The sequence below is a fragment of the Apodemus sylvaticus genome, chromosome 1, assembly GCF_947179515.1.
Source record: "Apodemus sylvaticus chromosome 1, mApoSyl1.1, whole genome shotgun sequence".
In the NCBI taxonomy this organism is placed as follows: Eukaryota; Metazoa; Chordata; class Mammalia; order Rodentia; family Muridae; genus Apodemus; species Apodemus sylvaticus.
The window spans coordinates 5,966,114-5,982,542 of record NC_067472.1 but is presented as its reverse complement, the minus strand read 5'-3'; the positions used below and the strand labels follow the sequence as shown (position 1 = coordinate 5,982,542).

Genomic DNA, 16,429 nt, shown 5'->3' with positions numbered 1-16,429 from the left:
CAAATGGTGGCATCCATATGCTGTGGTTTTTAGGAGTCTTTTTCTTTATCGAATATATTCTTCATTTACATTTCAAACGGGGTAAAAAGGGGTTATACCCCTTCCCAGACACCCCCCCAAAAAAAACCCCAACTCATCCTCCCACCCCCCAGCCTCCAAGAATATGCTCTTCCACCCAACCCACTCCCACGGCCCCCCACTTGATTTCCCCACACTGGGGCCTCTATTGAGCCTTCACAAGACCAAGGACCTCTCCGCCTACTGATGCCCAACAAGGCATTCCTCTGCCACTCTTTTGTCTGGAACCATGTATACCCCTTGGTTGATGGTTTATTTCCTGGGAGCCTTGGGGCGTCTGGTTGGCTGACATCGTCGTTCTTCCTATGGGGCTGCAACCCCCATCCCAGCTCCTCCAGTCCTCCCTCCAACTCCTCCATTGTGAACCCAGTGCTCAGTCCAATGCCTGGCTGCTAGTATTCATCTCTGTATGTGTAAGGCTCTGGTAGGGCCCCTCCAAAGACAACCATAACAGGCTCCTTTCGGTATACACTTCTTGTCATCCATAGCAGTTTTGGGGTTTGGTGACTGTTTATAGGATGGATTCCCAGGTAGCACAGTCTCTGGGTGGCCTTTCCTTCAGCGGATTTTAGTAGTCTTAAACATGGCATGAAGCATCAACTTTTCCTCCACCCCTCCACTGCTTCAATCGGATGTAGCAAGGGGATAGTTTCATAGAACATACCATTGGGATGGTTTAATGGATGTACCACAGGGATGGTTTCATACCCAACAGAAGGGTAACTTAGTGTTGGTTCTCCACAGATGGCTGTGTCCTTACTCAACAACCTTTAGTAGAAGGTTTAATTGTATTTATTGTGAACTGATCTAATATGCCTGGTTTATAAAGTTCATATCAGTATTAGATCATCTTAGGTATAAAGTCTTAAACCTGTGAACAGCACAAGAAGGGTTTATTTGTAAGTTTCTTTTTTGTAATTATCATCTTATATTCTGCACGTGGAGTGTGAGGATTTCTGGGGGGCATGTATCTTTCCCAAGCAGAGGCATAAATGTCTACAGAAAGCTACAGTCAAGAGGACAAATTTTGTCTCTAGAACAGAACCAAACTGAATTTAGCTTCTTGCAAGGCCAAAAGTTACAAATTAGGCAAACTAAAGTCTTTCTCTTCATCTCTACTTTCCTACAGGTGACCCCAAAGGAGCTATGCTAACCCATCAAAATGTCGTTTCAAACATGGCTGCTTTCCTCAAATTTCTGGAGGTCAGTGGTCAGTCAATATAAAGGCCCTTACTAAAATGTGACTTGGCTGTAAGATTTTTAGGAGAAACACAGTTAAAAGTCTATTATTGTTCTCATTACTGTGACAAAACACCTGACTTCTGGGGCCGGTTACTTGGCTTAAAGTTTGGAAAGCGACATGTCAGGCAACTTCATTGTGAGGGCCGTGGAACTGGGACTCATCATATATTAGTGGATCAAGAACCAGCAGACAAGGGGCTGGAATATATATAATACCTCAAGACCTACTCCAAGTAATTCCTTTCCTCCAGTGAGCCTCTACCTCCTAAAAGTTCTATAACCCTAGAAGACAGTCGTACCTTCTAGGGACCAAGTGTCTAAACACAGGAGCCTACAGGGTCTTTTGCATGTAAACCATACCAACAACAAAATTTGGAAAACATTGACGTAGTCTTTTGGACTGCATGTCAAGCCTTAGTATTTCATCCCTGCACTGAATGGTTACAGGATATATCAGGCTGTGGAATACATTAAGTACCCAGGGAGGCGTTTATGTGCTATGCATTTTAAGTTTCTTAAAGGTGATGTCAAAATATCAAGCTTTTTTCTCTACACTACCACTCTTTCATTTAGATGGGATGGTTTCAGTCAGACAGGCTTAATCAAAAGAGAGAAGGGGAGTTTTAAAATCTCTACTGGAAGAGAAACTTAACATCAACCCACTGTTGTTTGTCCCCTGTCTACAGCCTATCTTTCAGCCCACCCCCGAGGATGTGGCCATATCCTATCTTCCCTTGGCCCATATGTTTGAGCGGCTTGTCCAGGTGAGTGTCCTATGTGCCTAGCAGGTAGGAAGGGGGGGGGGGAGGGTTCCTGACTTGCTGGCTCCACATTCATTCAAAATCCAGGGACCCAGGACATCCCTGGTCCTTGTTGGAATCAAACACAGACATACAGTTGGAGTCTTTGAGTCCTGACTTAAAGCAGTTCATCTAGAAAGTCCGAATACCTAATTACTTGCTTCTGATCTCACAGGGCACATATTGCCTATCTTCTATTAATCCTGAGCTGACTCACCAGACATTTTTACTTATATGTGGATTAGAATTTTGAGAGGATCTAGGGTTAGAGAAAAGTGTGTCCATTGGAAGAGCAGGATGGAAACATTTGATCCAGATCAAGAGTCAGTTCTGCCCAGAGCGCATTTTTACATGTCTCTTGAGTATGTAAGGTGGTATTGCCAGGCACAGTGTGTGTTCTTTCTTGGAGTGGTCTCCAAAATTTCCAGTCATTCTGAAGCTGATTTAAGAACAAAAGAACCACTAACATTTCAATACTACAGGTGCTGTGGGAAAGAGGCCTTTTCCCTCCCTCCCTCTGCCCTGACTATCTCTTCACCCGGTATATGCTCAGTTGATGTACAAAATGCCATATTGCTTCTAATAAAACTTTACACATATTTTAGTATTTCTCAAATTGGGACAATCTTTGAAGGCATGTTTTTCTGTTTTAGCTGGCTGCAGTTTTTTTTTAGTGCCACAAGTGAGTGCTTCTCATGGATGATATTTTAGACTGGGACATGGAACTGTGGCAGAGCCCCAGGGCAGGGCCTACAGTTTCACAGTCTGTTAAGTATTTTTTTTTTTCTTTTTCTGGTTTTTCGAAACAGTGTTTCTCTGTGTAGCCCTGGCTGTCCTGGAACTCACTCTGTAGACCAGGCTGTCCTCGAACTCAGAAATCCTCCTGCCTCTGCCTCCCAAGTGCTGGGGATTACAGGCGTGCGCCACCACTGCCCAGTCTGTTATGTCTTGCCACTTCAACAGTAACAAGTTTCCACCCTTTCTTAGGGGGAGCGTCTCAGAGACCTACTTGGGCATCTGGATTGGCAGGAAGCAGGTGTTCTGCAGAGGGATGTGCTTGCCGATTTCCAATTACACTCTCACTTCCATCAGAGATAAGAGTGTCTTCAGTGACTCAAAGCACTGAGGCTCATCTTGTTCCATCTTGTTCCAGGGTATCATATTTTCCTGTGGAGGCAAAATTGGGTTCTTCCAAGGAGATATCCGGTTGCTACCTGATGACATGAAGGTTTTGAAACCCACAGTGTTTCCCACAGTGCCTCGACTCCTTAACAGGGTCTATGATAAGGTATGAGTCTTGCTTCTTTTGGTATTATACTGAGAAGGCTCAGCCGGATTGGATCCTGACAATTCCAGCTCGGTCTGAGCCCTGACAAGTATCTAAGCACAGTAGAACTGTAACTGTGAGAGGCCATAGGAAATACACCTATTTTCTGGATAATATTGCTGACCTGAGGAAGTACTGCACTCAGACTAGGCGGGGGAGCACCTCAGTTTTTAACCAACACATGGGAAAGTTCTTCCTCTAATTTGTATGTGTTGGTAATCTAAGTTTTTGCTGAGGTGCCAGTCGAGGTAAACATTTCAGATGTGTTTACTCATTGAAACGTTGTAAACCATGCTCGTTCCCAGAATGATGGTGTGGAAGCAGAACCTTGGGTGTTAAGGAATTCCCCCAATCCTAGCTAATAAACAAAAGGGGCCAGGATGGATTATCACGCAGTGGTTGAGCTGTCACCGAGCACTGTTCACTGCGGATGCAGAACGGCGACCTTCCTAACTCCAACTCTCTTCCTTCATTTATATTCCTTAGTTCACATTCTACCAGAAAGACCTAACAAATATTTTATACTCTCCTTAATCTATCACTCATAAGTATAGTGAATTCATGCCCCAGCAATCCTCATAAGTAACCAGTGAGGATTTTTTAATATTAGTATGAACTCATCTTTATATTTGCATTTTTCCATTCATTTTAGTTGTTCAATTTGATGTTCCAAGTGTGCCCATCAATATCTTACATGTCTTTTTGACATGACCCCAGTAGTCTATGATGGGACCTTTCTGGTACAAGACATCCTAAGCTAAATTTGTATGTTTCTCACCCAAGCCTTAGACTGCAACTAGCCATTGAGAACTGGGATTTGAAGCCAGGTGGTATAATTCCATAGACCTGGTGCCCAAGGAAATGACACCATTATTCATATGCTTTGGGCCTTACCTCTCAGATTCTGATACTGGCACTTCATCTTTACCAGAGGCCAGACTGAGCTGTAGGAGGTATGGATAGTATTCTAGAACTCAGATGATGTGTGAGTACTATATGCCCTGTTAACACTCCTCCATTTCCTCGTCAGACTGTGGAATCATCAGATTGGGTTGTTATGGTTTAGGTGTTATTGAACTGTTTTAATTTTGAAAGGAAGTATTTTAAAATAGTAATACATAATGGATAATTTTCATCTGGAACTTATTCCATAAAATGGAGATTTTATTAGGTAAATTTTGGTCATAGCTTTTTGTTTGTGACTTGTTAGGAGAGCTAGTCATGTGACTGTTAAAGGTAAGCAGTTTGTGGTAAAGAGAGGCATCAGGCCTGTCATAATGTAGGCAGCATTAGTGTACCTCAGAATCAGATGGTGAGACATAGGTAAGTAATGTCACAAGCATAGGAGTAGACGCTCCCAGCCTGGATCCCAGCCTGAATTGGGAGGCAAGGATGAACAAGTCTGGCTGTCTCCAGGCCTATAAATGGAAGCATAGGTCAAGAGAGGCAACCTGTATGTTTTGAACAGGGAAGAGCTCCACTGTCCCTGAGTGCAGCTTCTAGTATGAGAGGTCGTGAAGGCTGGAGTACAGGGTTTAGGGTATAATTCTGAAAATAAAGAGGTTCCTGTATGCTGTACATGGAACACTCTTCTCACAGGAGTGTGACTGATAGATTGTAGGGTTACAATGATGTAAGGGTCATGAAGAAGAGGAAATAACACGAACAGGGAAACATGTTATCAAAGTCTGTAAGCCCAAAGGGGAGAAATAACATCATTAGGAATTTCTGCTGAATTCTGTATGATGTGGCTAAAGGGACATTTGCTGTAACAATGGTAATTCTCTAGGTTAGAAGGATATGAAAATATCATGAGGAGGAGGAGAGGTAGTATTAATTCTTAAAAGCCAGATTACTAAACCTTTCTCTGGGCTACTAAGTCAAAAGCCCCAGGTTGATCATGTTCTTGGAGTCATTTCCTATCTGTTTTTAAGCCAGTGGTGGTGGCTATCTTTTTTGATTTGTTTATCTTCATTATCAAAGTTGTTTCCTGGGGACCTGGAGTCTTTGCAGGTCTGGTCTGGGACATTATGTAATAATGTCACTTGTTTCAGGTTGTGGCCATATAGCTCTGTGGCTTATCATTAGTAAGCAACCTAGTTCATGAGTGTGCAGCACTTCCTTATAAAGCAAGGAATTAATATTGTGGCTATTACCAAATGGCCTTGGTAAGTTCCTCAAGTAGTTTTCTAACCAAGAGACTTTATCACCCTCTAGGTACACAATGAAGCCAAGACACCTTTGAAGAAGTTCTTGTTAAATTTGGCTATCATGAGTAAATTCAATGAAGTGAGAAATGGCATCATCCGGCGAGACAGCTTGTGGGACAAGCTCGTGTTTTCAAAGATCCAAGTAAGTTGACGAGATCCTGGAGAGCAGGGCAGACTGCCACTGGGCATCCCCCCTCACCTCTCAGGTTGCAAGTAGAGATCTTCATAGATCTTCAAGGCCCACTCCAACCTTTCTCTTTGTGACTCTTTTCTTGTGTGTACATGTTTGTATTTGGGTGGGGGTGGGGAAGCATGTGGCATGCTATACGTGTAGGTTCAGAGAACAACTTCAGATATCAAGCCTCACCTTCCTCCTTGTCTGAGACAGCATCTCTTTTGTTCATAGCTGTATGTATTAGGCTATTAGTTGGCCTGATAGCATCTAGGGATTCTTTAGTCTTTGCCTCCCATCTCTTCACAGAAGAGAGTTGGGATTACAGGTGTGCACCACTGCATCTGGCTTTATTTGGGTTCTGAGTGTCTGGACTCTGATCTTCATCCTTGCATAGCGGATGCTTTACCCACTGAGACACCTTTTGAGATCACTCCTGTGCAGCAAAAGAGAAATGAGAAAGCATACAACAGATTTTATGTAGGTGTCAGCACTCTGTAGTATTGTCTTAGTTGAGTTTTGTCAAGTTGTATTTACTTAGTTGTAGTATGGTTTCATTCAGTTTGTAAGTGATATAAATTGAACTTAAAAGACAACAACAGCAACAAACCCTCAAGTTCTCTAAGGAATGGCTGGTGATGGCTCTAATAGAATGCATTTAAAGTGATTTTCTAAGGTGCTAAGGTGTAGTGTATGTGCTTGTAAGTCAACCAAGTTGGGCAGCTGGACATGCAATTTCACCCATTTTACAGTAGTGGAAAAGGAAGAACAGAGGCTCAACAGCTCTTTTTGTTTCTACTGAACAGGGCAGCCTGGGTGGGAAGGTTCGCATCATGATCACTGGAGCCGCCCCCATCTCCACTCCAGTCTTGACATTCTTCAGGGCTGCAATGGGATGCTGGGTAAGATTTCACATTTACATCAACGGAACACACTATTCAAATAAAAATGAAATTGTAAATGACAAGCACTGAAGACGACACTCAGATCTTAGACAAAAGAAAACATCTGACCCCACTACTCACCTCTTCATGCATCAAGTATAGAAATCTTTACATAAATGGAATCAAGGTTTAAAAACTCCCTTCATGCTTCACCTACTGGACTCCTTACCAAAAAGCTTAGTGTCATTCGCAGTTTCTCAACAGCACCCAAATGATGAGTCACTGTTGACAGTCAGACTGTCTACAAGCCACAGCACATGTGTGGCAGTCAGAGGACAGTTTAAGAGTTTGGGTTCTTTTCTTTCACCACATGAGTCCCAAGAATGGAATTTCGGTCCTCAGGTCTGAGAATAAGTGCCTTTTGCCTATCTTGCCAGCCTTACCTATTACATGTTAATGTATATCACAAAACTTCGGACAGGTCTTTTATACACACTCAGGTAATATTTAAGGTACCATTCCCCACACACTTGCCAATGATAAGTTTTTCAGCCAGTTGGTTGCTTCCAATCGAAATACTTCATTTTGTACTATTTCTTTTATCATGTCATAGTTTGAGTTTTATTACTGTGAAGGCAATGAATATAAAGCAAAACCTTTAATGGGGCTGGCTTACAGTTTCAGAGGTTTAGTCCATTATCATCATGGTGGGAAGCATGGCAGCATCCAGGCAGATGTGGTGCTGGAGAAGGAGCTGAGAGTTCTACATCTTGATCTAAAGGCAGCAGAAAAAGACTGAGTTGTCGGAGGTAGCCTGAGCATAGGAGATCTCAAAGCCCACTCCACAGTGACATACAGCACAGGAAACCTCAAAGCCCACCCTACAGTGACATACAGCACAGGAGACCTTAAAGCCCACCCCACAGTGACATATAGCACAGGAGACCTCAAAGCCCACCCCACAGTGACATACAGCACAGGAGACCTCAAAGCCCACCCCACAGTGACATACAGCACAGGAGACCTCAAAGCCCGCCCCACAGTGACATACAGCACAGGAGACCTCAAAGCCCACCCTACAGTGACATACAGCACAGGAGACCTCAAAGCCCACCCTACAGTGACATACAGCACAGGAGACCTTAAAGCCCACCCCACAGTGACATACAGCACAGGAGACCTTAAAGCCCGCTCCACAGTAACAAACAGCACATGAGACCTCAAAGCCCACCCTACAGTGACATACAGCATAGGAGACCTTAAAGCCCACTCCACAGTAGCATACAGCATAAAAGTCCACCCCACAGTGACATACAGCATAGGAGACCTTAAAGCCCACCCTACAGTGACACAGTGACACACTACCACCACCAAGGGCACACCTACTTCAACAAGGCTAGACCTCCTAATTGTGCTACTCCCCATGGGCCATGCATTCAGATATATGGGGTCAAACCTGTTCAAACCACCACAAATGCCAAACTTAACTGCTCACGGACACTTGTATTTCTTCCATGAATTACTTCCTTACAGAAAACAGGCAAAGGGTAATTTAGTTCCCTCACACATTGCTAAGAGTTCCTTATATACTTAAAAATTAATCTCTACTATGCTAGTTTTTTTCCTTGGTCTTTTTCTTTCGCCTTGCTCATAGCTATATAAAAATGAAATTGATATGCGCGCCAATTGATGAAAGTTTTCTGTTGTGTTTTTTTAATTGCTGAGACAGGCCTTTCTTTCTTTCTTCTAAGAATTTTGTTGTTGCATCTTTGAATAAATGATTTTATTTATATAGATGTTTTGCCACATACATGCCTGTTGCCCTCAGAGGCCAGCTGTCAGATTCCCGAGGACTGGAGCTACAGATGGTTTTGAGTTGCTGGGAATTGAACCCAGATCTTCTGGAATAGTAGTCAGTGCTCTTTGCTTCTGAGCCATCTCTCCAGGTCCTACAAGGCATTTTAATCCCTGAAATTTCTTAAGACCATCTTTACCCACATTTTCTGGTGGTTTTATGGCTTTACATTTTTTTCATTTATGCCTCATCTGAAATATGTGGATCTGGCCGTGGATGCTCTCTCTTCCATTCCAAATGGGTATGTAGTTTGCCGATTCAGCCAACCATATATCACAAACAAAATAGAAGACAGAAACAGGCTCAGCCTCACAGAAACTATTCCCTACACATGTACTCATTATCAAGAGACTGGTACCAGTCAGTGAAGAGTCTTTGGGGTTTTCAAACTGCCATTCTATTGACTAGTCTTAGTACCTTTCTTTCCCTCAGCCCCAATGATTAATAGAAAGTTCTTCTTCCAACCTCTTCCCAGAAATATCATCTTTCAGTATCTCTACTTCTACCAGCCCCACCAATTGCAGGACACACCTCTGACTGCAATAGCCTATCAAGTTGCTTCCTGCCACCTAGCCTTTTTCTGGTCAAGATTATCTTCTTTATATGAGGGTTAGCAATAGCAGTACTACCCCCACTGCCTGCTTTATAGTTGACATTTTACTGGAGCTCAGCTAAGCCCATTCATTTATACATGGTCTATGGCTGCTTTCATGTCACACTGGCAGAGTTACATTGTTGAGACAGAGACCAGATATTGTGAGGAACTAGCAGCTGGGCATGCTTTTGAGGTTTTGCAAAACTATTTTCAGCTCTTATTTCTATAGTTTGTTTTCCTGTCTTGGCCATAAGGGATGGCCAGTCATACTTTATCTTAAGTCTCAAAGCTCTTCTTTGGTTTCCCAGGTGTTTGAAGCTTATGGCCAAACAGAATGCACAGGTGGATGTTCAATTACATCACCTGGGGACTGCACAGCAGGTGGGTTTTCCATTTGCTAGTTGGGAGAAGTCTTCTAGTTGAATCATGGTTTAGGAATTTAAATAATTCTGGTGTTCTGGATGAATGTGGTAAATGGCAAACTCAAGTCTTGCTTTCATTCTTAGAGTCAGTTCCATAAACATCTTAGAAATGTGCTTGATCTATGGTTGCTTAGCCCAGAATAAATGCTATGTTCTAGGTCATGTTGGGACTCCAGTGGCTTGCAATTTTGTAAAGCTGGAAGACGTGGCTGACATGAACTACTTTTCAGTAAACAATGAAGGCGAGGTGAGTAGGTCATGCCCAGTATTCAGATGATCAATGTGGGGAAGCTTAGTCCAAAAGGATAAATCTATGACCTGGCTTGGGTTTGATTCCTCAACTTTGAAGAAGCAATATAAGATTCGAGTTGCATTCTCCTATAGTGGGGACTAAAAACAATCTCCATACTGTAATGGAAACCATCAAGTGAATTTGGAACAGGTGTTTTATAAGGTATAAGTAGTAGCCATTTCTATTATCTCCCTTTTACTGTCTGGTATACAGATCTGCATCAAAGGCCACAATGTGTTCAAAGGCTACCTAAAGGACCCAGAGAAGACACAGGAAGTACTAGACAAGGATGGATGGCTTCATACTGGGGACATTGGTCGCTGGCTTCCAGTGGGTATTTCTCCTTAATTTGTAAGGGTCTCTGTCATGGGACTGGGAAGAATTATCTACTTGTTGCACGAGCAATTAGGGATATGAGCTTAATCAGCCAAGGCAGCTGCGTGGGAATGGGTCTGCAGCCTCCTTTTGTGGTGTTTCCTCTAAGTATAAAGAGAGGAATGTACCAATGAGAAGACCCTAGCTTAGGAGTTGGGAGATTTGTGTTCTAGTTCTAGTTCTCTTATGGATTGATAGTGTGAAATCCTGAAGAAGTTGGCCAATACCTGATTAGGAGCTGCCAAAGCTAGTCCTTCCTCTAGGTTGGAGCACTTCCAGGATTTTGACCACTATAAAGACAGTGGAAAGTAAACCAACTGAAAGGCTTTCTTCCCATATTTCTTGTCAAATACAATGTACACCATAGGTAGTTCCATTGATGATGCTGTGTCTAAACACAAGGGAGTGTTTCTTTAAAATTAACCCATGGAGACCTATCAAAACAGAGATTTCTAAACCATGTGTATGCATAGGCTAATGTCTGCCTTTCAATGACTTTCACAGTCCCTCTCTGTGGAAGACAGAGACTTTTATAGATTGGCTTGCTGATGAACAATTGGCAGTAGTTGCTGAAAATCTCATGTTTTCTTGAGAGGAAACAACATGCTTATAATGAAGAGGTGTAAGCCCCACAGGGGAATCCGCAAGGTTCTTCTTCTTCAAAGGTTTTCTTTAGCTGTGTTAGGGGAGTGGGGCTGTAACTACCTCTTCAAACTTTTTCTTGTTCATTGTTCAAGACTTAAGAGATTCAGAATACTTGACCAAGAGACTCCCACAATATGCTTTATCTATTGGGTTTAAAAGTTTCTGTTTAATCAGTGTCCCCCACTTTAAACCCATGAGGTAGGTAAAAGATATTCCCCCTCCAACCCCCATGAGTGATAATAGGCTGAAGATTATTGATTACTTCAGTGTAAATTTAAATCTGGCTCCTTGATGGTTCTGGAGTTAATTCAGTATAGAGTCCTACTTATGGCAAGCTCAAGTGGATAGTGTTTGACCAAAGTCCCAATTCTACAATTCAAATTCCTAAGAAGATAAGCACACCTCAGGAATTGAGTTCAGGGAAATGAAGCAGCATATGACCTGTGATGGTGGTCAGTGCCCTGCCAGCCCTGCCTCTGTCCCAACAAGCCCAATTACAGGCTGCCTTGATCAGTAGCATGCAGCTCTTTTAGCCTGGAAGTTACCTGAAGTAACATGGCAGGGGAAGTTAATCTTTCAGCAGTTTAAGGAAGAGCTAACCCCTCCATTTCTCAGAGTCCTGGAGATGGGGCAGCTGGAAATAAGTCATTAGAAATTGGAGGATGCAATTCAGTAAATGAGGCATCCATTTGCATAACCCAGCAGGCCCCTGGGGCTTTCCCTGAGGCTCACTGCATGGCTTTTTGCAGACAGGCTTTGTGGAAGTCACTTCTCCTTTCTCCAAAGCCAAGAGAAACACAGAAATCTTCAGAGAACCTATTTTAAATAAGGACAACACCCTTGGCCTTCTTACTGATAACAATCTCCAAGGATTCAAAACACTGATGCTTTTATCTGCTTCATACAGAATGGAACTCTGAAAATCATCGACCGGAAGAAGAATATTTTCAAGTTGGCCCAAGGAGAATACATTGCTCCAGAGAAGATTGAAAATGTTTATTCCAGGAGCAGACCAGTATTGCAAGTTTTTGTCCATGGGGAGAGCTTACGGGTAATACACCAATTTTATGGCCTGTGTTGGTTCTCATAGCCAGAGAAGACATTTGTATAGATGGGTTCAGATAAGATGCCCCGGCTTACAAAACTACATTCTGAATCATAAACATCCAGGTAATAACTTGTTGGAGTTAAAACAACTGCTTGAAGAGGTAGCTTTTATGTCACATGACTTTCTGTTTGGAACTCTTGGTGTCCACTCTGAGTAGCTCCTCTGACACAAACTGTTCTTTATAAGCTACACTTAAACTGGCCCTGTGGGGCTTGGGTAGGGCAACTTTCAACATGGATCAGCTAGGGACCCGATTCTTCAAGCTTAATGACAAGTGCTTTTCGAGGAGTCAGGTTCAGATAGAACATATTTGCAGTGGAGTGCAGAGTGGGACACTGTATGGTGAGGAATTGAGTATCAGATCAGTCTGAAGGTCTTATCTATTACAACTCATTTCCTTTCCACAGTCATTCCTGATAGGAGTGGTGGTTCCTGACCCAGATTCACTTCCCTCATTTGCAGCCAAGATTGGGGTAAAGGGATCCTTTGAAGAACTGTGCCAAAACCAAGTAAGCATGGGTCAAAATGTTCTCCAAGTAAGCATGATTGAGAATGTTCTCCAAGTAGACATGATTGAGAACGCTGTCCGAGTAAGCATGGCTGAGAGACTGCATATGTATCCTGGCCTCCTGTAGCAGAGGGAGAGCTCTCCCAGCTGTAGCACCTCTGGGTTCTCTGAGCCTCCTCTCTGCAGGGACACTCTTCCTGCTTCTGTAACAGGTAATTGCACTTGATAGTTTTACTAGAATGAAAGAATGTAGAATTTAAAACACAGAATGATTTTTTTTTAAGCAGCAACATGCTGCTTGAGAGGAAAGGGTGTGAGAATGGAAAATGCCTTTAGACAGAACCTGTTAACCCCTAGGTTTGCCTTTCCATTTTCTTGTCTCCTTTGGGAAATGCAAAGTACATATGCTTCAACATACTTTTTATATCTCAGTTTTATCCAAATCTTTCAGGCATTTTGAGTAAGTTCTTGCTTAGCCTTTCACTTAAACCTCTCTTCAGACACACATGTTGTGATGTTTTGTATTTCAGTGTGTAAGGAAAGCCATTTTAGAAGACTTGCAGAAAGTTGGGAAAGAAGGTGGCCTAAAGTCCTTTGAGCAGGTATGTACTGCTGATATTTTGGTCCCTCAAGTCCCACTACACTGGCTTCCAACCTTTAACTCCCAAGGGCACTAATATATTTATGTATTCTGTCCCCTCTGCCCTTTATTATTTGTCCTCTGTACTCCACTTATACAAATGTCACGTATAGCGCAGTTGGTAGAGTGCTTGCCTAGCACACACAGTCTCAATCTCCAGGGCCACATTACTCTGATGTGGTAGAACATACTTGTAATCTGTATGATGGGTGGGAGAGGAAGGACAGAAGTTTAAGATTGACCTAAGCTATATAGCCAAGTTGGAGATTAGCCTGGACAGCAGAAGATCTTATCTCAGAATGCACATGAGTCTGTCTTTACTGTCCCACCATAAAGTTTCTCTTATAAAGTGAAATAAACTTTGCAGTTTATCACTGTTTACAGATGAGGTACCAACCATCAACATATGCTCACCTTCTAGGTCAAAAGTATCTTTGTGCATCCAGAGCCGTTCTCTATTGAAAATGGACTTCTGACTCCGACACTGAAAGCCAAACGCGTGGAGCTTGCCAAGTTCTTCCAGACGCAAATCAAGAGCCTCTATGAGAGCATTGAGGAGTAGTAGCTTAAGGTACTTACTGCTGAGGGCCTGAGATCTGCCTGCCCGCTCTGCTGCCTTGCAGAAGTATGGCCCAAAATCTATCCCATGTTTTGTCTTTTTCATCAAACCTGGTGTTTATCCATTATACTTGTAAACTGTAGAATACTTACAATGTGAGACCCTTGCCCAGAATAAAAGATCTTCCTCCCAGCTTAATACTTCTTAGACATTTTAGACCTTAGGGCTGCTGTATCACCATGCTGTTTTTTAGGTCTGTGTTCTGTGGCAGTTCCTCGTGACTGCCATGCCAGTGTTATCTTGATTAGTGATCACCAGTTCTAGGGCCCCAGGGATCCTGTAGGTGTACTCTTTGTTTTATGTTTTATAAAAACCCTGTCTGCTGGCATCTCAGCACTTCCTGAGACCTCCAATACAGTGGTTATCAACCTTCCTAATGCTGTGACCCTTTAATACAGCTCCTCACATTGTGGTGGCCCCAACCATAAAATTATTTCACTGCTACTTTATAACTAATTTTTCTGTTGTGAATTATAATGTAAAAATATTTGAGATGTTAAGAAAACTCATCTGTGACCCCCCCCCCCAAAGGGGTCATGACCTATAGGTTGAGAACCATTGATTTAACAGATTAAGAGATTTTTAAGTTATAATTCATGTTTTTCAGTTACTCCATGAAACTACTAAGTAGAATTTTAACCTACCACCCATACTAATTGTATTTATGAGACAAACTTCTATGTACTTATGTGTACATCAAAGTTTATATAATAAAGGAACAAGGACCTATGTAACAGAGTAAATTCTCTAATTCCGAGCTGGGAATATTAATTCCCACTTTATTGGAGGAATATATCCCTACAGCAGATAGGGTCAGAAGGGAATGCTGTTTAAAGTGTTGTCTGCAGTGTCAGTTTTTGATATGGTCTGTTCTCTACAGTTTGCTGAGCTGGAAGCTGTGGGGGAAAGAAGCGGAAACTATGTCCAACAAACTTTTCCAGTAAATGAAGCAAGCACTAAAGTACTGTCCTGAGTTGGGAACAAAGCACTGTGGGCAAGATGGATGTGACGCCTGCACTGCAGGCCTGTCTTCTGTGATGGAAGCTCTGGATCTTTCTCCTTGGACTTCAGTCCCAGCAGTATTTTACTGCCAGATAGCATGTGGTGCCTCTACTTGTAAATGTCAAATCTTTGAAATAAACTATTACAGATATTATGTTATGCCTGCAGTCTTGTGAACTGTGATGAGAATTAGCATCAAAAAAGAATCATGTGAACAATCAGCTGGATTTTAAGTTTTGGCCATACACTAGAATTATTTGATTTGAAAATGACAATGAAGTGCTTCCCTGGGGTACCTGAGTTGAACAGTCTTGTAACCAGGTGTGGTGACACATACCCACAACTACAACATTCAGGAGGCCAGGGCAAGTGCACTGCAGGTGTGAGACTGGGTTACATAATGAGAACCTGTATCAAAATTAAATAACCATTGTTATAAACTTGAGGAACTACTGGGATAGACTGATAGGAGCACTATTTTCACCCTACCAAGGTCTGAGTACTGAGCCTTTAAGCCAGGCCCACATACTAAAGAAGTCTACTTTTTTCCCTTTCCCTCCTTTGATGTATGTTAATCTCTTTCTCCTTTACTTTTTTCTTTTGAGATAGGGCCTTACTATAAACCTGACTGGCATGGAGCTTTCTATGTAGACCAGGCTGGCCTACAACTTAAGATACCCACCCACCTCTGCCTCTGGAGTGCTGAGATTAAAGGTGTGTGCCACCAGGTCTGGCTGTAGTACTCTAATTTTAAATTGTATTCCTTTCTGGCTGCTAACTGGATCAAGAATATTCATTGTTTTCCCACACCCTGAGCTCAGCAAGACTGAAACAATGTCTGTACCAGAAATAAAGGAAAAGCAGGACTAAGTTTTGGGTGCATGGTGGTTTAGTGCTTTCTCATCTCTGATTTCCCTTTCTATATGCCCCTCACTCCAGCTGATCTGAATGGTTGCCTCCGTGGTCTTGAAACACACCAGGCTTTACCAGTGTGGATGCTTGCTGGTTCTGTCTAAAATATAGACACTTCCCTTTGTCTCCTTATCTTTGTCAACTCAAGAGAATCCCACCTTCAGAAACATCTGTATCTGACTGTTCATCTGCTGCTCTTACAACAGGGAAACAACAGCCACACCTGCTTCTTGCTGAGCACCCAGGTGCCTACCTCTTTTATCTATTGTAGGCTTGGCTGCCCCTGAAGCCTTAATTCCCTGAATGCAAGAATTAAGAAATGCTCAATCAGCTTACTTAAGTCCAGTGAGGGAGAATTCCTCCTGCAGTTCTGCCGGCCTGTTTCAGAAAGCTCACCTGTAAGTTTAGATCCTAGAACTTGCACAAGCTTCAGGTTTTGATATTAAAGTAGACAGAAACAGCCACTAGTGATCTATACTAGATGTAAAGCTGGAAAGTATATGAACAGTAACAGGCTCATATACTCAACTGAATGTCTTAAGGCTCATGACTCAAGACAAGAAGACTATACCTGACAGCAGGGCAGTGTTTTCATAAGGACATCAGAGAAACCTTTTGACTCAGAAAACAAAATAACCACCACCACCATCACCACCACCACCACCACCACCACCACCACCACCACCACCACCAACAACAACAACAACAACAAACCAAAAAGCAAACTAAAAAAATGCTTTTTG

General features: G+C 42.6%; 1 protein-coding gene across 1 annotated transcript in view; it reads left to right on the top strand.

Moving 5' to 3' along the window:
- Window positions 1-14,928, top strand: part of Acsl5 (acyl-CoA synthetase long chain family member 5) — a 44,863-nt gene extending 29,935 nt beyond the window's left edge. Inside the window, exons 10-22 of the mRNA XM_052183524.1 lie at window positions 1,208-1,281; window positions 2,007-2,084; window positions 3,274-3,408; window positions 5,665-5,799; window positions 6,636-6,731; window positions 9,472-9,544; window positions 9,744-9,832; window positions 10,091-10,207; window positions 11,805-11,948; window positions 12,413-12,514; window positions 13,044-13,115; window positions 13,575-13,724; window positions 14,653-14,928. Coding sequence (XP_052039484.1) covers window positions 1,208-1,281; window positions 2,007-2,084; window positions 3,274-3,408; window positions 5,665-5,799; window positions 6,636-6,731; window positions 9,472-9,544; window positions 9,744-9,832; window positions 10,091-10,207; window positions 11,805-11,948; window positions 12,413-12,514; window positions 13,044-13,115; window positions 13,575-13,715 — 1,256 coding nt within the window. The 3' untranslated portion in view covers window positions 13,716-13,724; window positions 14,653-14,928. The remainder of the gene's footprint in view (window positions 1-1,207; window positions 1,282-2,006; window positions 2,085-3,273; window positions 3,409-5,664; window positions 5,800-6,635; window positions 6,732-9,471; window positions 9,545-9,743; window positions 9,833-10,090; window positions 10,208-11,804; window positions 11,949-12,412; window positions 12,515-13,043; window positions 13,116-13,574; window positions 13,725-14,652) is intronic.
- Window positions 14,929-16,429: the final 1,501 nt, after the last annotated feature.